The 27,220-nt window shown below is 41.5% G+C and overlaps 1 protein-coding gene across 2 annotated transcripts in view; it reads left to right on the forward strand.

Annotated features, from left to right (window-relative positions):
• RIF1 (replication timing regulatory factor 1) overlaps positions 1-27,220 on the forward strand; it is a 31,222-nt gene that overhangs the window by 1,414 nt on the left and 2,588 nt on the right. The window contains exons 2-32 of one of the 2 annotated variants that reach the window (XM_085227938.1): positions 479-557; positions 1,458-1,554; positions 2,963-3,093; positions 3,486-3,580; positions 4,933-5,122; positions 6,098-6,190; positions 6,284-6,422; positions 7,786-7,937; positions 8,666-8,780; positions 9,646-9,819; positions 10,077-10,187; positions 10,421-10,483; positions 11,286-11,386; positions 11,807-11,893; positions 12,332-12,405; positions 12,532-12,712; positions 13,312-13,419; positions 13,643-13,792; positions 15,106-15,205; positions 15,923-16,187; positions 17,241-17,283; positions 17,616-17,818; positions 18,517-18,616; positions 18,975-19,118; positions 20,225-20,367; positions 21,379-21,468; positions 21,566-21,620; positions 22,701-25,484; positions 25,969-26,106; positions 26,376-26,453; positions 26,542-26,657. In XM_085227938.1, coding sequence (XP_085084064.1) covers positions 479-557; positions 1,458-1,554; positions 2,963-3,093; positions 3,486-3,580; positions 4,933-5,122; positions 6,098-6,190; positions 6,284-6,422; positions 7,786-7,937; positions 8,666-8,780; positions 9,646-9,819; positions 10,077-10,187; positions 10,421-10,483; positions 11,286-11,386; positions 11,807-11,893; positions 12,332-12,405; positions 12,532-12,712; positions 13,312-13,419; positions 13,643-13,792; positions 15,106-15,205; positions 15,923-16,187; positions 17,241-17,283; positions 17,616-17,818; positions 18,517-18,616; positions 18,975-19,118; positions 20,225-20,367; positions 21,379-21,468; positions 21,566-21,620; positions 22,701-25,484; positions 25,969-26,106; positions 26,376-26,453; positions 26,542-26,657 — 6,399 coding nt within the window. The remainder of the gene's footprint in view (positions 1-478; positions 558-1,457; positions 1,555-2,962; positions 3,094-3,485; positions 3,581-4,932; positions 5,123-6,097; positions 6,191-6,283; positions 6,423-7,785; positions 7,938-8,665; positions 8,781-9,645; positions 9,820-10,076; positions 10,188-10,420; positions 10,484-11,285; positions 11,387-11,806; positions 11,894-12,331; positions 12,406-12,531; positions 12,713-13,311; positions 13,420-13,642; positions 13,793-15,105; positions 15,206-15,922; positions 16,188-17,240; positions 17,284-17,615; positions 17,819-18,516; positions 18,617-18,974; positions 19,119-20,224; positions 20,368-21,378; positions 21,469-21,565; positions 21,621-22,700; positions 25,485-25,968; positions 26,107-26,375; positions 26,454-26,541; positions 26,658-27,220) is intronic. The other variant, XM_085227937.1, reaches the window with a different exon arrangement.

A 27,220-nucleotide genomic window follows, 5' to 3' on the forward strand; every position in this document is an offset into this window, starting at 1 on the left:
AGGACCGCTCCTTCCAGTCTGTATGGATGCCTGGGATTCCTCCAGCCCAGCTGCCAAATCTTGCACTTTGCTGTGTTGAACCTTGTCAGGTTCACCCGGGCCCACCTTTCAAGCTGTTGAGGTCCCTCTGAATGGCCCTACCTTCCTTCCAACAATCCCCATCCACGGCCACAGGCATCTCCAGGAATGGGCGCCCGCAGCTCTGGACACAGCTGGGGCCGCAGCCCCTATGAATGAAGGGTTTCCTCCTCACACCTCCCCTCTTCCTCACTTTGTTCCCCGGTTGTTGCTCACAGGGTCGGTGCGGCCCCTCTGTGCTGCTCACCTTCCTGTGTTTGAGCTTCCTGTGGGAAGAAGGAGCTCTATAATTACTGTTCCCAGGCCAGCCAACGAGTTGGGCATTGGAAGTTTAAAGTTTTGTTGCCTGTAACATGTATAACATAAAAGCATTGCTTGTTTTCCCCCTCTTCCCCTAAAGCCGCCTGTCTGGTGAGGAAGGCAAAGAATTCGTTGCAGGAGTCAGAAAACACTTTCCTCGACTTTGCAGAGTATTTAAGGTATGTCTTTTCTGTTAGATTTTCCACGGTTTACTTCAAGAACAAACCCAAATGATACATTAGTTTTGTCCCTATGGTGAGCAGTATGAGAGGTTGCTAATTCTTGTGCAAGATGGGCTTTGGGGATTACCTGTTATAGGTCGTTTTATTTTATTCTTTTTGGTAAATTAGTGTAAGGACTGTGGTCACCTTTTTTCCCCCCACTTTTTCAGACGTTTTAAGGCAGCCCAGTGGCAGTATGTGAACAAGATGGGCTTTGGGGGTTACCTGCTACAGGTTTTAATGATGGTCAGGGTTAAGGGCTAAGATGTGAGTCTGTGTAATGAAGAGTGCAGGCTGACAGCAGCATTAAGGGCTTGGGGGCAAAACTTTTCCACGCTGTTAGGAATTTGTACTGAAAAACTCAGTAAGGGGCTTGGATGACTGCAGGTATGTGCTGTGCAGCCAAATAACATTTTCCAGAAGAGATACAGTGTGTTCTGTCTGCCTTTAGAAAAGCTTCAGGATTCCAGAATTTGTGCTAAATGTCGTTTTATTTTATTCTTTTTGGTAGATCAGTGTAAGGACTGTGGTCACCTTTTTTTTTTTCCCCACATTTCAGACAAGCTTTAAGGCAGTCAGGTGACAGTGTGTGAACAAGCAAAGAAGTACAGAACTCGTGATGCCAATGCATACTTAGTAAGGATGCCTAAATTGCAGAGAACAGAAACATCTTCTGAACCTCAGATTGGAGTGTGTAAACAGGAAAGCTTTCCTACATTTTCCATCAGGCATTTACCTTTTGACAGCTTCTTCATTCAGCACAACTGTTGGTATTGAGACAGCTGATGCTTTACGTCTAGTTTTGTGAGTCAGGGCACACACAGATATATAAAAAATAACCTTTTCTTGTTTTTCCAGGCACACATTACTAGTGAAAATTCAGAGCTGAGTAACGCAGCTTTACAAGCCTTGGGGTTCTGTGTTTTTAATTCGAAGATCACCTCTGAATTATCTGGTAAGCAAATGAACTTCAGTGTGACTGCTGGTGTAAAGTGAATCTGTGTCATGCTCCTTAAGTTTGGCAGATACATTACATTAGTTTTGTCCCTATGGTGAGCAGTGTGAGATGTTGCTAGTTCTTTCTTGTGCAAGATGGGCTTTGGGAGTTACCTGTTACAGCTTTCATTTGGCTGTATGCAGTTCATAGGATCATAGAAAGGCCTGGGTTGCAAAGGACCTCAATGCTCATCCAGTCCCAACCCCCTGCTGTGTGCAGGGTCCCCAACCAGCAGCCCAGACTGCCCAGAGCCACATCCAGCCTGGCCTTGAATGCCTGCAGGGATGGGGCATCCACAGCCTCCTTGGGCAGTTCCAAAAATGTGATGAGGAGCAGCCTGGTATCAGCTGTGTGCCCTGAGCTTTGGTTTGCAGAAGGTGGGCAGGTTGTGTTGTGGTGGGAGGTGAAGACAGAATGGAATCCAATGGATGATCAGAGCACATTTTCAGTGTTGTCCCTTTACTTTCCCCTGTATATATATATATATACACATATATATGTTTTATTTTTTTTTAACTGGTTGGTAGACTGCAGTCAGATTTGCTAGAGGTTGTAAGATCCTGAAAGTAGGTGGAGAGTCAGAGAAACAGGATGAAAAGTTGTCAGTCAGAGCACGAACGAGTGTGTGACCTTGTGTTTCTCAGATCTGAGGCCACTTAGCCAAGAGGGCCAAATTGGTAAGAAATTAGGCTTCGTTAACGATGAATTTCAAAGAAATGCATGTTTTTCATCTGTCTTCCTAGTTGCATGTAAGTTCTGTGTTGGTGTTAATCTTGTATTATCAGCTCACTGTTAGCTCAGCTCTAGCTTTCATAGAATCACCAAGGTTGGAAAAGGCCTCCAAGATCATCAAGTCCAACCCTCCACCTACACCAGTATTTCCCCACTAAACCCTCAGTGGAACATCAAGATGTTTCTTGAGCCCCACCAGGGACAGTGACTCCAGTGAAGCCTTTTGTAGACTTCAGTGGCTTTTTTAATACCCCCGTGCAGCAGCAGAGTTGACTTTACAAAGAATTGATGTATTCACTTGAAATCCCAGAAGTTCTGAGTAACTTAGTATTGAATCTTCAGTTCTGGATCTTTTTAGGTGGATTCATCCTCTAGCTTTATGGTTTTTTGATTTCTTAGGATACCATATTTAGAGCACATTGTAGTAATACATACAGATACTGCTATTCTGAGCTTTTCTATCAAGTTATTTTAAGAGAAACTCCAAAAATTACTGGAAAGCAACGTTTAGAGCATTGAGTCACACTCAGACTGGCTGAATAGATGTACTTGTTCTACTAATGCTAAATGAGCAAAGTGACCTGAAGCTTGCCAAGAAGTAGCATAAGCAATGAGTGCTGCATTCTGCTTTCAGCATCTGAAGTAGAAGATTTGCTTTCCACGTTGAACAGCATTGCTGTGAAGACTTCAGACAAAAACACTCGCACTCGAGCACTTTGGGTGATCTCTAAGCAGACGTTTCCTTCTGAAATTATTAAAAAGGAGGTATGTCTCTCAATGGTTTTGTAGCCCCGTTGTGAGGGAGAGGAGACGGGCAATCTCTCGGTTACTGCGCACTCAGTAGCTTTTGAATCTGATGGGAAATGTGGGCCTTAAGCTCTTGGAAGAATTGTAAGGGTTTTCCAATGGAGGAAAAAGAGCTGAAAACTTGCTGCTTTTGAGGGTGAGGCTGCAGTGTTGGTGATTCTGTGAAATACCAGCAAAGCAGCATGGGAGAGAAACGTTATAAACACTCCTGCTTGGCTGGAGCTCTGATCTTAGAACCAGAGCTGTTGTAATCCAGACACAGAGCTCTATAATGGGAAAGGGAGTTGTGTGATTCCAGCTGCTCATTAAGTATCTGTATTTACATACTGAGGTCTCTTGTATTTCCTCAGGTGTCCAGTCTTATTTCTACGCTGGAAACCATACTTACTAAAGGAGATGTACAGTCTATGATTGTGGAGTATGAAGCATTGAATGTTGTTATACGGTACGTGGGGGCAGTGCTGAATGGCTAACCATGGTGGTGGTTGGGAAACTATTGAAACCAGATCTTGGTGGCTCTGAATGTTCAGTGTCCACCACTTATGGAATCACAGAATGGCCTGGGTTGCAAAGGCCCACAGTGCTCATCCAGTCCCAACCCCCTGCTGTGTGCAGGTCGCCAACCAGCAGCCCAGGCTGCCCAGAGCCACATCCAGCCTGGCCTTGAATGCCTGCAGGGATGGGGCATCCACAGCCTCCTTGGGCAACCTGTTCCAGTGCCTCACCACCCTTTGGCTGAAAAACTTCCTCCTAAAATCCAACCTAAACCTCCCCTGTCTCACTTTGAAACCATTCCTCCTTGTCATATCTTCTGTTACAATCAGTAGAGCAGTGAAACTGTGCAAACTACCATTTCTGTCTCTTTCCCAGAAGTTCTGAACTGCTTCATTTGCAAAATATTCTGCTTATGGTAATGTGACAGCTGATTTTGACACAGAAGGCAGCCAATATTCAGATAAACTTTCACTGCTTTTATTTTTAATGGCTTCTTGAGAATCGTTTCTAGAGCCTGTTGTGCCCTTCTTACACTGTGTTCTTTTGTTCTATGTTCATTTCCCATGTGGTTGGGAAGTTCTTGGCCAGTGAATGGGTTTGTGTTTAAAAGTGTCTTTCCTTGTTGCTTAAAAAACAGGAGAGCACTGATTATTTCCAAAGCAGGCTTTTCCATGAGTGCATTGTTTTGGTCAGCAGTGCTAGAATAGTTACATTTTGCCTTCGTTTAGTTTCTTTATTAGTGAGTATGTTCAGATTATATCTCTGTGAGGGAAGAAATTAACTTTCTGCATCTGACTTGAACTGCAATTACAATTTAAAGCGAAACAGTTGGAGTAACTATTTGCTTATTTTATGCTTAATACATCAGTTTTGTCTAGCACAGAAGTTGGATATTATCACCTGGTTGTCCTTTTTCAGCTATCTGCATTTCCATAACTGCACTTCACTCTCTTGCAAATTTGAGATGTGTTACAGTTTTTTGTGGAGAACACCACACTTAGTGGTGCAGCACTACACTTAATGATGCTTTCTTTTGTTTTTTACGTATTTTGTGTTGGCTTTCCTTTCAGCTCAGATGCCCAAAAAGTAATGGTAGAACAGGAAGGACAGCTGTAATGTCAGTTCTCCTTCTGGGGAGGTGGAAATACACCTCAGTACTGCAGTTTTAGGTTGAAGTCTGCTGTTCTAAAATTATTTAGGATGACTTCCTGTGCGTCAGAAGTTGAACTAGAACATTAATTGGTTATACTAAGACCACCTTTGGGTATGTGACCAATATGTCTGTTTGCTTTCTGATTTCAGCTTAATGGAGCAAGCTCCAGCCCAGATGGGAGAAGAGGCTGTGAGGTGGGCAAAGCTGATCATCCCTTTGGTTGTCCATTCAGCTCACAAAGTGCAGTTACGAGGTGCCACTGCGCTGGAGATAGGCATGCCACTGCTGCTCCAGAAACAGCAGGAGGTGGCAGCTGTAACTGAGCATCTGATGACCACGGTAGGTGGAAGTGCTGTGCCTTTTGTCTAGAGAAAGCAGTAGTGATCAGGGGTTGAGGATGTGTCTTGTCTAGAGAGTCATTTTTTGCTGCCTTTGTGTGTTGGCAGCAACTTTATGATGACAGCAGTTCTGACAGAAAAATAACAAGGTAAGAATATGACCACTGAAAACCATTTCTAACAGTTATTGGTGAGGAAAAATATTTAAATGTTTAATGTCCTGCCTGGACAGCATTAGCTCGTAAATAGCATCATAACACTTCAGTTGTTTCTTGAAGAGAATTTACTTACCTCTTTGAAGCCTTCCAGTACCTAAAGGGAGCCTATAAATAGGAGGGGAGTCAACTTTTTACAAGGGTAGATAAGAGCAGGACAAGGGGAAATGGTTTTATGTTGAAGGAGGGAAGATTGAGGTTGGATGTCAGGGGGAAGTTCTTTTTTACAAGAGTGGTGAGGTGCTGGAACAGCTGCCCAGAGGGGCTGTGGATGCCCCATCCATCCCTGGAGATGTTCAAGGCCAGGCTGGATGGGGCCCTGGGCAGCCTGGGCTGGTGTGAAATGTGGAGGTTGGTGGCCCTGCTTGTGGCAGGGGGTTGGAGTTTCATGATCCTTGGGGTCCCTTCCAGCCAAACCATTCTGTGATTCCATGATGATTGCATGATCTGGTTTCTTCCTTACGATTGTAAGTGATGAACTGCAATTTCATGTCCCCTACCTCAAGCTAAGCAAGTTAGAGAGGCTACAAGTAATTAAGGATCAGTAATTGCAGCCAGCTCTTCCTTTCGAGAAAGAAGGTAACCGTGTGGCAGCAGTGTTTGACTGACTCAACAGCAAATGCTGTGTGGTACAAAGTGATGCCTTTCTGATCTAGAAATAACAGGTTGGTTGTGTCCTTGCAGGTGTCATTGCTTTGAGGACGTAGCTTTTAAAATGATTTGAATGTATTCCTTTTATAAATTTTTCTTTCTATCTACAGAAATTAATTTCAGAACTTCAGAAATTATTTTCTACCAAAAATGAGACATATGTATTAAAGCTGTGGCCACTGTTTGTCAAGTTACTTGGGAAGGTAAGCAGAGAAGCAGTGACTCTGCTTCTCCAAGGAGTTCTGACTGTGTTCTTGACAACATCATTGTAACTTGGTGAACTTCTCTGTTTTCAGACTCTGCATCGTAGTGGCAGTTTCATCAATTCTTTGCTGCAGCTGGAGGAACTTGGATTCCGTAGTGGCTCACCAGTGGTCAAGAAAATAGCTTTCATTGCATGGAAGAGTCTAATAGATAATTTTGCTCTAAATCCAGGTAGGTTTAAAAAAAAAAAAAAATTAACCTGAATTGTTTTGAGTAGTCACTGTATGTAACTGAAAGAGCATATATTTTCCTCAGAGGGAGGTGAGGCACTGGAACAGGTTGCCCAAGGAGGCTGTGGATGCCCCATCCCTGCAGGCATTCAAGGCCAGGCTGGATGTGGCTCTGGGCAGCCTGGGCTGCTGGTTGGTGACCTGCACACAGCAGGGGTTGGGACTGGATGAGCACTGTGGGCCTTTGCAACCCAGGCCATTCTGTGATTCTGTGGTAGTGTTTCCTTCTTTGTTAGAGGTCAAAACTACGTATATAAGGTGGTATGGATGTAGCATTATATGCTGTCAGGAAAAGTTTTTGATCAGTAGTTCTATCTTAATTTTGCTACTAGGAGAAATGGGTAAAATTAGATAGCTTTGTTTGTAACACTTCAGTTGAGCCAAACTGTCTGCAGTGAACTGGAGACAAAACCCATGCATATCTGATCTTGTGCTGCATGGATTAACTGGGGAGAGCAGTTCTTCAGTATTCTTGAAGATGTGAAGATAAAAATACCTTTTGAAATCTTTTGAAAAGGTGTGACTGAGATCTAAAGAAGTCCAGCATGTATCACAACACCCCAAATATTTACCTTGATTGTACTTTCTGTCCAGAACAAGCAGCTAACAGTTCTTTGTTTAGACAAATTTAAGTTGTTGTACTGATTTGTTTTCTATCTGGTCACTGTTTCCATAGATGAATTAACAAAGAGGTGGTTCTAGCAGAAAATAACATCCATGTAGCAATGCTGGTGTTATGTGGATTGTTTCACCATGGCTCATAAGGATTGCATGCTGTAAAAGCAATCTGTCAGCAGTCTGGGAGAAGTTGTAGGTAGACAGCTTGTGATGCTGCAGAGCTGTAAGCATTTTTCTCTGAGTGCTTGTTAGGCTTTGGCAAATGTATGTCCAAGCATGCTAGGCTATTTCTGCCTCAGTTCTAGATCACTTGTGGCCTCAGCATGCCATACTCATTCTGCAGTTAAAACCAAGCCTTCTGAGCCTGTGTATTTCTTCTGCAGTGATAGATATTACTCTAACATCACAAGCAAAAGTGAACTTCCTTCTGCTTAAATTGGTATTCAGTAGATTTCAGACTGGAAGAAGATGCCTTCTAATTTCAAGGTCATTCCAGACAACACTCAGCAGTAAAATGGTCTGAAAGATCAATGTGGTGACAAAGCATTTTAATTCTGAGAAGTGTTTTTATGTTTTGAGTTAAAAGGTTAAGAAGGAACGTGAATTTAGAAGTTTCGTTTTGGTCGTTTTGCAATTTAATCATTTAATTACATTGCTTCAAATACCTTTTTTTTTTCTCCTTCAAGATATTTTGTGCAGTGCTAAAAGGCTGAAATTGCTGATGCAGCCACTCAGCTCAATCCACGTGAGGACAGAGGCTTTGGCACTGACAAAGCTGGAGGTCTGGTGGTATCTACTCATGAGGCTGGGACCTCAGCTGCCTGCTAACTTTGAACAGGTAATAAAGCTGAAAATTGTCATAGTTTTGCACACTCAACATTAGTTAAGCAACTATGCTAAGTCTGCTCCTTGTTACCATAGCTTTTTCTGTACTTGCTTTTCCCTTTTCTAATATTATTAAAATAAAACTGTCTTAAGGAACCAAGGCTGCCTTGTGGGTGTATGCTATACACACATATAGCATATTATAGATGCTTACAATTGCTTTTTCAGTTCTAAAAGATTTTGATAATGGATTTACATGGATAAGGGCATCTTAGTAGAAGTCTGCACTTGGTGCTCAGCAATAACAAACGTGGGCAGGTTATATGGGGGCTGTGTTGTTCTTTCACTGTGCTTGTACAAGTCCACCATAGGAAGCACATACTGAAAAGATGACAAAATATTGAGAGAGATCATAAGAAAATGACCCAGGTGTTTCATTAGCACTCACATTATAATGAAGAGAATGTTTCTACCAGGATTCTGAGTTTTATCAAATCCAGCATGAGAGTAAATAAAAAATTACCTACCCTTTTACGCAGAATACAGATGGATTTTTCCAGCATGAATCCAATAATTCTTGTTTTCTCTATCCATTTGTGTATCAGTTTACTTGTCTTATAAGCACACTGAAAACTGATGCTGTGAGCAGCAGTACAGTCTGGTAATCACAGTACACGGGTTCTTTCTGGCTTATGGCTTGTTTGTCATACTCATTTTCATTGGGATTTGGTATCTTTGCAGGTCTGCATACCATTAATCCAGAGCACTCTAAGTGTAGATTCTTCTGCTGCACTACAAGGAACTCCCTCACGTGTGCCATCCAATCCCAATTTAGCAAACCCTCCACAGAAACCAGGTATGGAAGGACAAGGCTGTTTCACCTGTATCCTAAATGTAGGAGTTAGAGGTGTTTTGTGTAATGTGTTTGTGCTTTTTCATTTGATTTGTTACTGAGATGAGCATGCAGACAGTTCCAGAGGTGGTGATTTACACTGGTTAAAATTGAGGCTGTTGCAGGCAGCATCCCATGTTTACAGAATCATGCCCATCAAACTGTGTGGAGGATCAGTCCTTTGTGTCCCCAGTTTGCACTCACTTTTGCAAAGGAACTTTGAGCTGAAATTTTGCTTTTTGTGTTGATAAGTGCTCCTTTTCTGTCCCAGTCTCAGTTCTGGGACATTTTCAGTACTATTTCTGAATAGTAATGCAGTGATCATGAATATATCAGTAACCTTCTTAATGCAAGTACGTGTGAAGTCGTATTAACTGAGCCTTACACGAAGTGTTTGATGAGGAACTGCCTCTCCTCTGCATGGAAAGCCTAGCATTCAGCTTAGGTAATTCTAGCTGCCATAATTAGAAGCCTCAAATTCATTGTGTGGGTGTTTCAGGTGTGTGTATGTAGTGTAGTGTTTCTAATGTGCTCTGTAGCCACAGCTTCCCTGGCAACTTCTGTTCCCAAAACCAAGTCTGATGTCTTTGGCTTTGATGCAGCTTTTGGAAGGCATGTACTTTCAAAACCTGTGGTTATTACTGTGATGTTAAATGCTGCTTCGAATAGAAGTGCCTTCTTAAAATCAGACTGCTAGAGGCTCCTCCAGCCAACCCTATTCTGTGACTTACCCTTGTTACTAGTGTGGGATTTTGGTCTACTGGATCTTTCCTCTCACTTATTATAAAAGAAATACAAGGCATTTTATTCTTAATTTCCCCCTCCTTAGGTCCTTATCCATTTGCAAGTCCAGCCACACCAAGGATGAACTTGAATTCCAGTACTGCAGGACCAGTGGCAATTCCTTCCATTCAGCTTCTGGGAATTGAAATGCTGCTTCACTTCTTGATGGGACCAGAAGTTTTGGATTTTGCAAAGCGAAACAAACTTGTGCTTAGTTTAGGTACATGAGTTTGTTTTTTGTTTTTTTTTTTCAATGTACTTTTGCATAATGTGAAATGAATCACTTTGGGTTTAAAAAGACATCTATAAAACACTTTAAGTATTTATAAGTGTTTGCTGTCATCTTGCATACTGGAAGTTGTTTTTAATTGTGTAAAAAGCTTTACGTATGCATGCTGCTGCTTTCTTTTTAAGGCTTATCTTAAAGGTAGGCTGTGAAATAACAGACTTACAGACCTGGCTTTGTTCTCCTCCTAGAGCCTCTCCAGCACCCCCTGATCAGCAGCCCGTCCTTTTTTTGTAAGCACGCCAGCACATTTATAAATGCAGTTCAGGATGGATTTATTGCAGTTGGAAAAGAAGTTCCTGGTAAGAATTTAGTGGTGAAATTTTATTGCCTTTCTGCAAATGATGCTGGGGAGGAAAACATAAGGAAGAAATGTTTGCTTTCTGTAATATTCCACTGCTGTTGTTACTTAAACAGAACTTGGTTCTGAAGCTTATTTCAGTTCCTGCTCACATCGGTGGTTTAAGCCAGTGTGTATTTAAACTTTATTTAATGCTTTCATTGCAAAGTTAATGGGAATACTGTTATCTTGTAGAATCTATGCTGAATAATATCTGGAAGGACATCAATGGGCATGTGAAAACAGCTATTGAATCAGGTAAGAAGTGTACTTTTTCTTATGTTACTACTGGCCTTAAGAAATACTTCTTTCATTGCTGGTAAGAGCAGCTTTTAGGCATCAGCAGCAGTTGTTTTTGCAACTGATCTCTCTCATCTGTGTGCCCAAATCCAAAATGATCAAAACCAGTTTGACTCATGGAGGCTTGTCAGGGAGGCACGGTGGCACACGGCTGCAGCAGTGTTCCATTAGCACTGACACAGAAGCATTTGAACTTCTTTTATTGACAAAAAAAAACCAAAATGATTCTGCACCAGGACTTTATTATTAAGATCACTCCTCAGTATTTGGTGTATTGCTCACAGTAGTATGAATTACTTGTTAGGTGATTGTCTACCTCTTTTTTTCCCTAGTCATTTTCTATCTTGTAGCAAATCATTGCTTATAATCTCTTTACAGATACATAAATCTCTTTACAGATACTCTTGTTTAAAGTGTCTTGATAAAGGAGTGCTTCATAGCGTTTATGATTACAGCATTCAGAAATTGTGTGTTGCTTGGCTGCCTCCAAAACTTCACATATCAGCTACTTTTTTAAATTGTCAAAGTTGAATGTTAATAGCAGGAAGGCTTTTCCATTTTACTTAAAAAATTAGGGATTATTTAATTGAGATGTTTTGCTTACACTGCCTTTCAGAGAGACGTGGTACCTGAGTTGTTGGTCTGACATATGTTTATAAATGCACACAGAATTTCTTATGGTCCATTGCATTTAAGCTTTAAATAATGGTTGATGACCATTACTTTGTTCTGCTCTAACTATAAATACACTTTATTCCAGGTAATAAGAAAGAAAAGCAAGGATCAGAAGTGCTGACTATGTTGCTCCAGGCCTTAAAAAACATTGTTAGATCAAATTCTCTTCCTGTGCAGAAAATACTGGTAGGTTGGGGTTGTGTTTTTACTTCTTTCAATCTAATTTCTATTCGATTCTCTGTGTTCTGATTGGTGGTAGTCTCTTGCATCTTTTATCAGATTAATTTATCAGAATGGCCCCTTAATGTCCAATATGTTTGGTGTGAACTGTAAGCCATTCTGATCTAACCACCTAGTGCTCCTTAAGGGCTTCTTTCTTAAGAAGTGTCTTCCAGACTTGGCAGCAGTGTTGAGGGTGGGTATGTGACTTAGCAGCACCTTCTGTTTTAAATGACTGCTGCTTTTACAGTGCATTTGGTCCTTTTACTAAAGGGAAGCAGTTGTTACCATTTGGCTTGTAGTTTGTGGTGTTGCATCTAATAGTAGTTACCTCAAAAGAAAAAAAAAAAGCAATGACATTTTCTTCTTTTCCCCTCCTTACCTTAGTCCCTCATTGATATTACTGTGAAGGAATTACCTCCCAAAGTATTGGGATCACCAGCTTATCAGATTGCTGATATGGATCTTCTAAATGTAAGTCTGGCATCCTTCCTTGTCTGTCCTTATGGTTCAAGGTGTTAGGGTGCTGTGTGTGCAGATGTGCAGAGTACTTGATCAGAGCTGTACTTTTTACTTGTGTTGCAGTGTTTGCACGATGCACACCTGTCCTCACGTGTTGTTCAAGGACATGGTGATGAAGTACTGCAAAGCCTGTAGCTTTTTAAAGGTGTTTAATTACTTCAGCTGTAGTATAACTGCACTTCCCTCACAATCCCATCTAAGCAGTAGTTTCGTTCTCCAGCGTTTGCCTCTGATTTTTTGCTTTGAAGTGTTAGAATTTACAGTTTCTGACAACTGTTAATACAGTGGTAAATTCCTGGCTTACAGAAGGTGCATGCACGCTGAAGTGAGACAGCTGTTTCATTTGATCAATGCATTTCTTGTTTTGACCTCTTCAATTCCTTTTACAAGGGAACACCAGCTTTGTTCTTAATTCAGCTGCCTTTCCATAACAACCTCTTGGAGTGGTGTGTGACAGATGAGAGGTATGTGTTGTTTCTTAAGGGTTTTTGTTTCAATAACAAGGTCCCTTAGAGTTGAAGACTGTCTAGAATTCTTTTCCTAACTTCAGCTGAGGAAGTCTCTCACCTTTTTTAACTTTCCTTCCCTAGATTCTTCATCATTCTGGAAACTCTGATGTGCTACGTTTTATCTGGGCCTACATCTCCATTGGCTTTCAGTGAATCTCTGCTGTGTGTTATTGATCAGAACGCCAAGCAGGTGGAAAACAAGGAGCATCTTTGGAGGATGTGGAGTATTGTTGTTAACCCACTGACTGACTGGATTAATCGGGTATGGTGACTTTTCTGTCCTCTTTCCCAGCACTCTCCCACACCCCAAAACACAGCCACCGAAATTCTGTGCTTATACTTTCTCTTCTTGTGCTTTTAGAAGGTGCTTGCTGTGATCATAAAATTATATAAGCTGTGGTGCTGTGTATGGGACTGGAATGTGTGCAGCCTTAGTGTGAATGTTTGCAGTGATGTCAACAGTCCTATTCAACAGGTTCAATACATTGCAGTGTAGGAAACATTGAGCTAACCATCATGCAGTCAAGGGTTGTGGAAGTCTCAAGAGTGTCTGTCATAAGCTATGTTAGGTGTCTTATGTAGGTAGGCATCACTGCAGCAAAAATAGTTACAACATGCAATTTCATACTCTTTTTTTTTTTCCCTTAGATTAAGAGGTTATTCTGGTAGTTCTTAAAAATGCTTTTTGCCTGTTAAATAATAAGATCAACATGAGCTCTGAACAGAGAAGTAGCCAATTTAAAAACACAGTTGGCTATTTAGCTTGTGCAACTTCCACGTTCCAAACAAATGCATTCAGAATGACATAATTTGTCATTAAAGTTCTGTAGTTTGCTTCATCAGTGCATTTTCTCATTGCAGACTAACGAAGTAAATCAAGGTGACGCTCTGGAGCACAACTTCAATGCTGTCTATAATGCTCTGTTGCTACCAGTATCCCATATCTTTCCTGATCAGGAATTTCCACAGGTAACTGTCAACACTGATGCTGATCAGAAGCAGTGTGAGTTATACTAAAATTGCTAAGTGCTGGCTCATCTCAGAGTGGAGCTGCTTTTACCAGCATGCACATACATTAGACCACTGCTTTGAGACTGAAATTCAAGTTTTGATAGCAGAACATTTAAAATAAAGTCTTTATCTCTATGCTCAGAGGTTGATACTTATAAACTTCCTCTTTTTTTTGTTAAAGCCAACTATGAAATCCTTGCTTCGTGCTTGGTCAGACCTGTACAGAGCATTTGCTCGCTGTGCTGCTTTGGTTGCAACAGCAGAAGAAAACCTGTGCTGTGAAGAACTGTGTGCCAAAATAATATCTGGGCTAGAAGGTGAAACTCCAGTAGTGAGTATAAACCAGTGGTATTGAACTATAGAAATACTTCAGCAAACCTTTTAAGTGACAGAGTTGTGCAAGAATCCGTTGTAAACTTTAATGGAGTCATTGCTGTAATTTAAAGTGTTTTGTGTCTGGCTTAAAGCTGTTTCATTTTACTGCTGGGAGCTGAACTAGAAATGGATTGGAAGAAAGGAGTAAAAATAAATTGTAATACTTGAATGTTAAGGTAAGTTGAGTCTTAGGACTTGTAAGCATTTAAGTAGTGCTGGTTTGGTGAATGTCATAGTTATGGCAAATATGGTTTGGGTGAAGTTTTGTATGCAAGGTGTACCTTTAGGTTGAATTAACAAATGCTACAGAGGGGTTTTGGTGAGGAAGGAGGGTAGTGGAGTGTTCAGAGGGCATCTTTTGCTCTGTGCCTCTGGTACTGTCAGCTTTGCATACTAAAATGTAGACTTTGTCAGTAAAGCTTATGGAAGAGGGAGCAGCATCTCTTCCCTGTGTGCAAAGGCATGTTGTAGGGAAGCAGTGTCTGTAGGTGTCAGTGAATATTGGCTTCAGGAGGTAAAATCCTTTGTGAGGCAAGCTGAGCATCTTCTGACAAAAATACTGTAAGAGGAAGAAACAAATAGGAAAACAGAATTTGAAAATATTAGCTTTGGAATATAACACTTTCATTTGATGCTGCTCTATCCTGATTGATAAAATTCAGTTGTCAAAAATTAAAAAATGACTCATTAGGTTGAACCTGAGCAGTGGAAGGCTTCAATATGGAAGTTACAGTGATGCAGACTTTTTTTGGCTCCTGTCATCAATGTTCCCTTGTAAAACCAAGCAGAGTTCTTTATTATTTACAAGGGTTTGAGGTGAACTGGAAGAAGATGCTCAAAATGCATCTTTGTATGCACTAGCAATGACTTGTGCTTCCTGAATGTAGTTCTTTCCATGCAAATCTTGCTGCTATGCTACAGTGACTTTCCTGAAGATCAGATTGAGTCCAGTGGCTGAACGTAGGCACACTGAGGTTTGGTTGCATGTTCTGCTTAATATTGACCTATGTACCTTACAGCTGCCTCTTACTGTTTCTCTTCCTTGGATTATATATATTCTTAGTATTACTTGTACAGATGGGAAGTCTGAATCTTAAGTCTGTTCTAAAATACATTTATGCAAGCTGATCTTTGTCTCACCTGACAGTGCACAAAAACTTCATGCCTTCTTTTAAACCTAAAAGCCATTTAGCACTGCTGTGCCCAGCACTGTTTTTCTGCCACTGTAGCTTGTTGGGGCTTTGCTGATGAATTCTGTTTCCTCCTCAGATGTCTGTAATGCTGGATGGTCTCACCCATGTTGTGGCAGTTATGGTGGACTGCATCAACTTTGCACCCTATGGTATTAAATATCAGCCAAAAAATAGATGTAAGTAAATACTTGAATCTTGGAGTTTTCTGTTGGTTTCTTTCAGGTTTTGTTGAAAATTAAAGTTGATGGAGGTGGAAGTGATGGCTGTAGGATATCAGTAGTCAGCATACACTTTGCATCTTACCTAATAAGGAATTGACAAAAAAAAAAATCTAAAGAACTTGAATTAATGAATTAATGAATTAAATGAATTATAATGAATAAATGAATTAATTCAGTATGAAACTCGATGTTTTTCATAATGTCTCTGCCCTAGCTGAATGTCTTATAGTAATGGGACGTAATGCTGGGCTGCTGAAAGAATGAAATGCTTTAATGGGGGATACTGGTGAGCAAAAACATGATGGAGACTTCACTCTGAATGAAGCTTGGTAGCTCCCATTCCCTCCCCCTTGCCTGAATTCACACCTACTAGCTAACAGCTCTGGTGTGGCTGCTCTCTTCTGCAAGGAAGCATTAAAGATGCTTAAAAACAGTCATTAGGTTGAGCAGTAAATATAAATAAAAGGAGTAAGAGCTGTGTCTGTAATAGTATGATAAAGTTATGCATTGGGAAGTGTATGTTTTCTTTTAGATCTGGTTCAAAACTTCCTATGTAGGTGTAGTTTAGGAATCAAAGTCGTGTTTCCCATGTAGAAAGGAAGTTAAGATGTGTTTTTTTGTGATGTGTGTTGGTTGTATGGGAAAAAATACATATTTCTCTTTTAATATTAGCTCCACAGACACCTACTGACTGGTCTAAGAAGAAAAGGGAACCCCTAGGGAAGCTCTCCTCCCTCTTCAAGCTCCTGGTGATGTTACTGGACTCCTTTCATGCTCTCAGTTCTAAAGAAATCTGCCCAGAACCATTGGCATCTGTTGGTCATTCAGTCATTGCTGTTCTTCACAACATCATCAGCCACGTTTCTTTGCCTTCGGTGATTGGGACCATGTTTGCAGTTTTTTCAAAACCACTGGCAGTGTTTTATGAAAAAACCAAGTGAGTATTTAAATAATGGTTGGAAAACTGAACTCACTGCATTGCTGCATAGCAGTGAAACGTTGTGTAGTCTGTAGCACACAGTGTATTTAAACATGGCTCAGGGTTTTCAGAGCTTTAATGCTAGGCTGATGCTAGGACAGTAAGAACTTTCAGCTTCAAAGTCTGACAGCTTTCAGGGCACCTTCTACTTCAATCAGAATTAGTTGAAGTGCAGTAGAATCATTAGTTTTTAAGCAGAGAGAAGAAATATTTGTTTGCTGCGTGCTTGTTTTCTTTGGTTTTTGTTTTGATCTGGGGTTTTCTTATTTTAATCCTTCATGGCTTTTCTTCTTAGAATAGGGTGGGATTTAGGATGGACTTGGTGGGAGGGGCTGCCAGGGGATAGATTCTGATCTGTAGATGATACAGGGCGTGAAGACTTTGTTCAGGATAAGGAGATGAATGCAGTACAGCTTCCAGCCTCTTGGGAAGAGGGAGGATAGGGTAGCACGCTTCTGGTCAGCCTGGAAATGTGGTTTTGTGGCTGTTAACTGACATTTGAAGCAGGGCTGCTGCTCTAAAATCTGAGTCCCTGTCAGCAAAAATCCATTTGTTCCTCTGTGAGGGTTGGGTTGAACACCACCTCTCCATCTCCCATCTTATCTGTCTTGCTTTGTGTCATCTTTTGTGCAGTTACTCATTAAATAGGAGAAATGAGCATTGGGTTTTGTGTTGGTTTTTTTTTTGAGGGAAGGCATATGCAAACAAATACAGACTTGGGAGCCTCCTCAACATCCCCAGAAAAGCCCCAACACTTGTAATTGTTTATTAATAGCAATTTTGTACTAATTGTTAATCTTTCCATTAGTTCTTAGCATCTATCAGTGGAAGCTCAAGGATAACCTTCCTTTAAATACTTAGTTCAGGCAACTTAAAAACAGTGCAGTGGGTTTCACAGCATTACTTCACTGAGTTGTGCATTAAAACACAGTGTGCAGTGGTTGAGAGTCTCTGTTTAACTCTTGGGGTAAATGAGAGCAAAATATTTCATACCTTTTTTTGTTTTGGCAGGCTTGCTGATGTGCCTAAAGCATACAGTAATCTTAACAGCAAGGTGAGTTTGGTAGAGAAGTAGTTGGGGTTGGGTTGATGTAAGGGCTGTGTTGGGGTTTTTCTGTTCATCATGGATTCTGAACAAAATTATAGTGAAGGTAGAGATTTAATTTTTAAACCATGCTGAATTAGGGCAATAACTAAGACAAGGGAATGTAAGCTTTAGAGAGACTTGTTCTGTGGAGTGGTTTCTAAATTGATTTGTTCAGGCTGTTATTGCCTGTTGTTTTTTTCTGAAATCACAAGTTTTAAATAGAAAATATGTGCAATATTTAAATGAAAACTTAAAAAATAAAAAATAAAAATGTACATATTGCTTCTTCCCTTTCTCAGCTTGAAAAACTCCTGGCTGAGATTATCCTGTGTTTACAGTCCCACTGCATGGGCTGCTATGACAGTGAGCTGCTGGAGCAGCTTTCTCCATTGCTCTGTGTAGTATTTCAGCATAAGAGCAAACAGATACGCAAACAGTGTGCCAACTTCTGGAATGCAACATTTGCTAAGGCTGCATCACTGACGTACCCTGAAGAATTAAAGTAAGATACGTTTTTGTTTTTGTATACATGGTGTGTGAATTGTTCTGGAGCAAAGTATAAAAAGGTCACTGCAGCACTCAGGAGGTCTTCTCTGAGTGTAAGAGCTACACTTAGTGATGGATGTGATTGTGGAAAGAAAACACAGTATGTTGCTTACTTATGAAGGGTGTTGTAAATATGTGGTTCTAGAGAGCTTGGAAGAGTGTTCAGGGAATCATATGACCTGGGTTGCAAAGGCCCACGGTGCTCATCCAGTCCCAACCCCCTGCTGTGTGCAGGTCACCAACCAGCAGCCCAGGCTGCCCAGAGCCACATCCAGCCTGGCCTTGAATGCCTGCAGGGATGGGGCATCCACAGCCTCCTTGGGCAACCTGTTCCAGTGCCTCACCTCCCTCTGGCTGAAAAACTTCCTCCTAATATCCAACCTAAACCTCCCCTGTCTCATTCCCCCTTGTCGTATCACTGTCCACCCTTGTAAACAGCCATTCCCCCTCCTGCTTATATACCTAGTAACCTATCTTTAGACTCACTTAATTTAATTCTACAGGGCTCTTTCTTGGAAGTATTGCAGATCTCAGGTTACATACCACGCGTTAGCATTGTTATGGGTACAGTTCACATTCTGCCTGTACTGCCAGCTGGGTACCTGCTGGTATTACTGCATGCTTCTCATAAGCCTGAATTGTTTTGTTGAACAGACCCGTGTTAAGCCAAGCCAAACAGAAAATGCCACTCTTGCTGCCTGGTTTTGAAAGCATTGAGATAGCTGACGAACAAAGCGGCCCGTTCTCTGATGAGGTAAATATTTTGTTGACCCTGTGGATGTTTAATTGTGTGTAATGTCTTGGGAATTACTCAGAAGGTACTGCAAAGGTCAGTTTTGATTATTTTTTTTCAGTGGAATTGGCTTGCAATTACTTCATGTTTCTGATGGTAAGCCGTGCTGTGTAAACACTCAACAGAAGACTAAACTGCCTCAGTTTATGCATTTTAAACCTGGACTTCTATGAGCTTGCTCAAAATAATGATGTTTTTAAGTTCTCTACATAATTTAGATGAAAATGAGTGTGATCAGCTGTAGTAATGAATACATCTTGGTGGGTTTGAGCTTGAAGTTGCTTCATACAATATGTTCACTATATTTTTATTTGAATAGGCAGAAAACTCCCAGTGGGATGCAAAACTGAGCGGGATGGAAGTAAACTTGGGTCAGAAACGAGACTCTATATTGGCCCAGGCAAGTGAACTAAAACATGAAGTAAAGGACAAGTCTGATAATGTGCAAGTCACGTCTGCGAAGGTGAGGTGTTTACTGATAAGTGTGACAATCAAAACCTGTTATTCTTTTGGACATTCTGAGCTAGAATTAATAAATTACTTGAATTTTTTTCCTTATAAATCAAACTGTAGAGCACACTTTGTTACTTTTTTTTGTTTGTTTGTTTGAATTCTCTATCAATCTCTAGTAAGTTCACAGGTTGAGTTTTAAAGAGGGGTCATGGAAGGCTGTGCCTGATGGATCACAGAGTCATAGAATGACTTAGGTTGTGAGGGACCTTAAAAACCACCTCGTTCCAACTCCCTGCTGTGGGCAGAGTTCCACCAATGCAGCCTGGCCTTGAGTGCCTCCAGGCATCGGGCATCCACAACCTCTCTGGGCAGCCTGTGCAGGTGCCTCACCATCCTCTGAGTAAAAAATGTCTCCCTAACATCTAACCTCAATCTCCCTCGTTTAAAATCATTCCCCCATTGTCCTGTCACTTTCAGACCATGAGAGAAGTCAGTCTCCCTTCTCCTTGTAAGTTCCCTTCAAGTTCTGGAATGCTGCTGTCTTGATACTTCTCTGTGTGGGAATTTATTGATATTCAGTACTTTGCCATTTGACTGCAACTGCACAGCTCCCTTCTGGTGCTTAAGCAGACGTGCTGTTCTCCATGTGAACACTGGTATTCATTTTTGTGTGATGCTGATGCAGAGGAAACAAGTGCTTCAAGCAGCATTACAGCCATGCATAGCACCACTGTGATTTAACTGATTTTTCTGCTTAGCCATATATTCAGTGATAAACCGACTCCTGATAGATTAAGGTGGCAGGGATCGTGCTCAAACAGAGCTTTTACATTCCTTCCTAAGCCTGCAGTTGACAGCTGTCAAAATGGGTAAATATGCCTGAGAAAAAGAAATGATACTGGCTTGTTTTTGGCATCCTTAAGTCACGTCCAGCAGTTCTTTCAATGCAGTCAGCATCTACTGAGGGGTGTGTGCTGATTCAGCGTGCTGAGAGAACTGTGCTGATCTGAAAGCTGTTTCATTCTGGTTGGCTCTACCTGAAGTACGAAGCAGTTTTCAGTTCCACTACTTCGTTTCTAATCCAGGTTGGATTTTTTTTTTTCAATCTTTCTATAGTTGAAATTGGAGTTTTCAGCTTCAAAGCCTAAAAGTGACGTACTTCTGGAAGAAGAGAAATCTGTTGATTTTGTATTCATTCCCCCAGAAACAAAAGCAAGGATATTGACAGAACATCAAAAAGAAGTGCTTAGGTCAAAGAGGTTTGTCATTCATTCTTTTAAACTCAGTGTGAAATGTCATTTTGTTAGATACATCAAATAGACATAACTTCAGTTCCTGTATTTCAGATTACTGTGTGCAATTATTTCCTTGTCTTTCTTTCAAGTTAAAACATTTAGAGCTAACAAAGTTCCTTGCTTTACTGTCTTAAAGCAATCACGTTATTCTCTGCTCTACATTTCCTACTTGGATTAAATATGCTCTGTTATCTGTTTGATGCTAGGAGGTACGTTTGTACCTCACGACTCTTGCAATGTGAGTTAAAGCTGACATTTTTTCTGATTTGTGGAATTAAAAGGGAGTTCTCACCTGATCTGCAGGAAAAACTCTTAGCTTTGAAAGAGAACTTTTTATGTCAGCAGCATATCAGAAATCAGGATATTCCAAAAACTCAACTTAGTAAGAAGGGAATCTTAGAATTATTCTGTCTTTCTCTGCGAGAAAATAACTCTAGGATCTTCAGACAGATGGTTGCTAAAAGAGTACAAGCAAGCCTTGTGTGCAGTTGTGTTTTACAGGGACACAGTTGGATTAAGTAGTCAGCTTGTGCTGATGAATTTTTTGCACAATCCTGCCCACAGCTCTTTATTACCCACACATAGACCCATAAGCATGGTTGGAACTAGATTTGGTGCGGGTGAAAATTGTAGTTCTCAATTCAGGGGGTAAATGGTGATCCACATCCACTTTGTTTCTTTTTCCAGTTGGATTGTGAGGTTGCAGTGGCAGATAGCAATACTGTGTCTTTTCTTTTCCAGAGTGTGGAGTGGGATGTGTGCTTACAGAGTCTCCTGATACTCGGTACATGCTGCATTGGTTCTTTTACAGCAATCCATACTGTAATGCATGTTGCTGTTTGAGTAGTCTTAAGAGTTTAGAAGTCAACCTCATATTGAGAATTTGCTGTCTTGTGATACATCATACTACCCACTCTCATCCAATATATATATTTTTTAAATATTCCAACTTAATCATTTCTGGTTTTGTTTCAGAATTGGTATTCCTGCTATGTACAACAATTTAGACTCATCACAAGATACTACCTTATTTTCTCAATATACTCAGAGCCAGGAAGATTCTTTGTAAGTAAGGGGGGGCAGTATATGCATTAAAGGTGTCCCCTTTCTTTCTTTTTTTTTTTTTTTTCAGCACTTCTAATTTAATTAACTTTTATTTTAGGGAAAAGTCATCTTTAATAGAAAATGCAAAAGAAGATATTAAAAACAATCCTCAGGTAATTTCTCAATGTCTAATGGGAGTTAAGATATCAGAATTATAACCGTGTTGGTAATGCTTTCTTTGTATTGGTAGCTCTGGTAATGGCAAAACTCCTTGATTCCTGTCTTTGATTAAGAAGTCCTTTTTAGATTCCTTTGGAAAGCAAAAAAATCAACAACAGAACATACCCAGGATGTATCTGCTGACAATAATAGTTTCATTTTCCATATTGATTAACCTGTAAGAATACATTGTTTCCTGGGCTTCCTGTCTGTTCCATTTCTGCGTAGTTGGGGCCCAGGCTTACATAACTGTGGCACACACTGGTAGCTCTTGAGATTTGTATCATTCTCATCAACAGGTTTCAATCTGGTACTGCTTGCAGTGTTCTTTCTGCTGTGTTCTACTTTGCATAACAAAGGGTCTGTTATTAAATGCTTGAGCTTAATTTCAAGGCACGAGGATTTATGTGGTCAGTTCCACAAGGGTGTATTTAAGTCGTTTTGTTACAGAGCTACAGGTACCGTGGGACTTACAGGGAATTAACAGCAGCACAGACTGAACTGTGACTTACTGTAGTGCTGCTCTGCAAGCACAAAGCTAGGAAACTAACTCTTGTTGACTTGTTTCATAACCTTTTCTGCCAGCAGATGTAATTTGAATACTTCATGTTTTCCTGTAACTCTTCTCAGGCTTAGATACCAACGAGAAGACTTTTCTATATTGCTTTGGTGCTTTTATTGCTATATTGCTGTGCTTAAACAGTTGAGCTGTGCTTTCTTATTCTGAACTGCTTTTGGTTGAAGCTGCAAGGGCTCCAGGGGGGATTAAATAGTAAATTTTATGAAAGAAAAAAGCATTTTGTGAGGAGAAAACATGGAGTGGCTGATTTTGAGTTCCCCAGCACGAGAAGGGTGTGGAGCTGTTAGGATAGGTCTGGGGCAGGGGTTGGCCCAGATGGAATGCAGGGCCCTGCCAGCATCAGCCCTGCTGTGGTTCTGCTGGGGGACACAACAGGGCGGGCACATCATAAGGTAATCAGAAGAAGTACTTTTTTATATAATAGCAAAACCAGAATTTGCTGTTTTTGGAACAGGAAGAAAATGAAAGGAGTGAAAGCTGTATTGCTGATTCAAATGGAGTCACGGGGGCCTGCAAGGTGGATAATTCTCTGGAGGATGTGAAAGAGAAGTCTGCTGCTCACATAGAGAAGAACTCAATTTTAAACAGCGAGGGAGGATTGCAAAGGGATGATACAACTGGAATCATTGAAGAAGAGTCATCAGTTGGAGAGGGATTAGGAAAAAGTCATACAGAAACAGCTTCAAAGGAATCCTTAGTAGGGAATGAAAACATTTCAAATGTCAGTAGCAGTTCTGCTTCAAGTGATGTGATCTCTGGAACGCCACAGCCTGCGAGCCGGCGGCAATCTTTTATTACACTGGAGAAGTTTGACAGTTCAGAGAGCAGGCCCTTCAGCCCTTCGGCATTAAACAGAGCATCAGAGATGTCTCGAAGTGCTCCTGTGCCAGATAAACAAGGAAATACAAACATATGCAAGACTGGTCATAAGCCAGGGAAGTCTGGGGAAGAGAATAAAAAGTCTTCGCAAGCTGAGCAAATTTCTGCTGCAAAACGAAGGCTGACACGCAGACAGAGTAAGATGGAGCAGCATGGAAATCAACAGTCCAAGTTGTTAACTAACTCAGAACAAGAAAAAAGAGCGCAGGAGACTTCTGTTTCCAATAGCATGGAAAATAGTCCTCCAACTTTTTCAGTGGAAGACACGGAGCGTATTCTCACTGCTCAGCCCCAACCTGTCAGCTCTACAGAGCCAGAAATCAAAAAAACTGAAGGTGTAATAGCAGAAATAGAAAAGGTCCGGGCACTCGAAATGGATTCTAAGGAAAATACACCCCCGAAGGTGGCTGTGTCCTCTGAGCAGGTAACAGGTGATGGTAGTCAGGGCCCACATGCATCTCTTAGTCAGAAAATACTGAGACGTTCTTCGAGACGACGGTCAGAAAATGCAGAAATGGTAGCAGGTAGTCAGGATAAGGAAGATGGCTACCAAAGAAAAGACAGACGTAAAGAAGATGAAAAAGCTCTGCCAAAGAAGGTGCCCCAGACTAAAGAGGATGCATCCCAGAAGCAGAAAGCAGTTTGTGGGAAAGCTTCAGAATATGCAGTCAAAAAAGAAAGCGGCCTGCCTGAGAGAAGTGCTGCAGAGGCCTTGGGCTCAAAGGAGCCTTCTGCTCCAAAGGGTGCTGATGAGGAGGCAAACAGAAGTGCTAGGAAGCCAGAGGATGCATTGAAGAGTGACACGGACAGTCAGGACTGCAGCTCAGACACAGCAGGTGAGAAGAAAAGGGAACGGCCACGGTACCACACCAGGAGGAGTTCACAGGGATTGCTTTCCAGCATAGAAAACGCAGAGGCTGATGGCTCTGAGACCAAGAAGGAAAGTTTAAAGAAAAGATCTGGAAAAACAAAAAATAAAAGTGATTCTCTTGAAGGTAAATGGAAGGATGTCCAGCTAGAAAGCCAAAGCCACGAGGTGTCTTCCCAAGTAGATGAAAGTAAGCATCTATCGGGGATGAATGAAAGCGAATTAAGCAGTGAAGTCATCACACATACAGCACTGATGCCTGCACCATCTGATGTGAAAAATCAAGTACTGCTTGCAGGTGCTGGCGAAGCTGAGGGATCTGCCAGCTCAAAGATTTCACCCAGTACACAGATGGCAAGCGTGGAACAAAGCAAAGCTGGTGGTATGTTGACAGAATCTTTCAGTGACCCGCGCGTGTCTGACGACGTTTTGAAAGGAGAGGAAAATAAATGCACTGAAAAGCAAGGATCTGTGGAACAGTGTTTGAGTGTTCAGCCTGAGATTGCACAAGGAGCGGACGCGTCAGGTAGTGACCTTTCCTCTGCACAAATGCAGGACTGCCAGCACAAGAGAAGCAAAAGGGTGAGAAAAGTAAAGAGCTGTGACTGCTGCTCGAAAAGGGCGAAGCAGCAAACATCACTCAGTGAGTCAAAAAATGAGGATCCTCGTGAACTGATTGAGCCCCAGACCACCCCGGTTCAGACAGCTGTCAGTGCAGCAGAGGTGTCTGGCAGCTCGAATCTGGAGGAGAGTTTGTCCATCACACCTTGTGCCATGAGCACACCGCTGCCTCCTGCCAAGGAACCCGGTATGTTGAGCTTGGAAAGAGAGAGAACATGTGAAGATCATCTGCAAGGAAATTCTGGTGTTACAGAAGAAAAGGTAGAGAATCCAGCATGTACAGCAGGTGAAATTAGCGATCCTGTAATGGAAATAGAAGTGAAAGAAGAAGTTGATGAGAGTGACAGAGCTGAGCAGTGTGTGTCTGTGTCTGAGTGTGCTTCGGATGAGCCCGGTGACAGCTCTGTGGTTGGAGGGGATCAAAGTGAGGAAAAGGCAGCGGTAGAAAAAGAAGAAAAAAGCGAGCATGGGGAAATGGAGGAGATCCCTGAGGTGTTGGCTGATGGTAGCAAACCTGAGGCAAAACAGATGGATGAGCTAGAAAGCAATCAGGACAGCAAGGAGGAAGCTGAGAGCGCTCTGGGAGAAGTTTGCATTACTCCAGACAACGAGATGGGAGACGAACTGCTGGAAGCTGAGGTTACAAGGCCTGAGAATATGGCTGTAGGCAACGAAGATGTAGTAAAAAATCAGAGTGCAGATTCGCCTCAGAAGCCAGAAGGTCTGAATTCTTTCATTTCGGTTAATGAGAGCCCCAGCGGAGTGCAGGCACGCTGCACGTGGTCTCCTTCAGCTTCTCCATCCACCAGTATTTTGAAGAGAGGGGTAAAAAGGCACCAGGAGGATGATTCCTTGTCACCTGCTAATAAGGTACCGTGCACTTTGTTCTGTGATATGGCTCATTCTGTTCGTAACGCATCAGTAACAGTGCTTGCAGTGCAGTGAGTTCCAAATACCTGCAGTTATCAACTTAATTTTTTTGTTTGTAAAGGAAGGTACGCTGAAGAGAAGGGCCTGTAGATATTTTTGTAATGCACAGACATCAGCAGGCTTGTATTACTGGGAGCTTGGGAGGTTTGGTTTCAGAACAGCCCCAATGGCTGCTCTTCCTGCAGGAGTTGCAGTGGAACAAATGCCACTGCACAATCAGCATCTTACCAGTGGATTTTTTGGGAAACACAAAATGTTTCCTTCAGCAGAAGCCATTGTAATCATGGCTTCAGTCCTTGAATGGAGTCGTTCAGGAATTTCAGTGACTTTTTCCATTTCAAAAGGAGTTATTTTTGTCTCATCAGACTCCCTTCAGCAGACTGTAGTGGTTCATGCTATAAAAACTACTTCTCTCTGACAACAGATTCGTCGGGTCTCTTTTGCAAATCCTATTTATCAAGAAGGACTGGCTGATGACATAGACAGGAGAAGTCCTGTCATTAGATCCCATTCTTCACCGTCTTCACGAAGTCTTAAAATCTTATCTAATATTCAGACTAAGGTAACTTTATTTTTTTTTTTGCATGTCATAAGTCTTCAGTTTGTCAGAGTGACGTAGCTAGCTGTAACATGTGCCCGTAGTTCCTTGCAGACAGTTGTAAGAGCAAAGAGTAGAACATGGGTAAGTTTAAGAACTAGCTGTAACGGGTTTATTCTGTGGTTCATTCTGTTGCTCTGCAGGCCTACGTGCTCTAAGCTAGGTAGCTAGAAAGTGAAAATTAATTGAGTTCTTACAATCCTGAGAGATTTTTTTCCTCTTTTTCTATCCAGCCTATTACCACTCCAACCAAAGGATTTCTGTCCCCAGGATCTCGTAACCCTAAATTTAAGAGCTCAAAGAAGTGTTTAGTAAGAAGTGCTTTGGTTCACATTTCTTAGTCTTTCTTGTATTCAGTCGTGTGACAGTTAATCTAATAATTTTTCTGTGTTATTTCAGATGACAGAAATGGTGAAGGAGTCACTGCCTTCCCCTACAGAATGTGTGTATCCTGCCTTAGTTGGGTGTAAGGCACCCGTTGATGTAATTTTACCTCAGATCACATCAAATATATGGTAAGTGCCTTGCTGCTTTGGAAAATGTGATTTTAATGGAAACTGAGTTCTTACAGGATCTTAACAGCAACAAAAAAATGATCAACTATGGATGTCTTTTGCAAAACTGTATCCCTTGCTTCTCCTCCCAACAACCTTGGTATGACTCAAGTGGTCTTTTGGTAAGGCTGTGAAAAGTTTGCACCAAATTTACCTGCAAGACAGCAGATGAATCTTAATGATCTGTTACAAAGTGATCAGAGCTTCCACTGTATCAAAGGGGGTGGCTGAAGGTGCTGCCATCCCAGTACTGCTTGGGGGTACTGCAGGACTGCAGGCACACTGGGATTCCTGGTTAAGAACTGCATTACAACCATACAAACAGCAGGAGCTCAGCTGGTGTGTTTTCAGATTTGAATCCAGATGACAAAAAAAAAAAAAAAGGCTTGTATTGGAAACTGCTCTGAATGGCCTTTTCCTGCTGTATTCTGCTTCTTTCCACTGATGTGTGCCTTCAGAATACCACTATCTGATGAGTTTTGGATGCATTGCAAGAAGGTGTGTTTCTGCAAACAAAAATGTCA

The sequence above is a fragment of the Meleagris gallopavo genome, chromosome 7 (genome assembly GCF_905368555.1).
Source record: "Meleagris gallopavo chromosome 7, MGAL_WU_HG_1.1, whole genome shotgun sequence".
In the NCBI taxonomy this organism is placed as follows: Eukaryota; Metazoa; Chordata; class Aves; order Galliformes; family Phasianidae; genus Meleagris; species Meleagris gallopavo.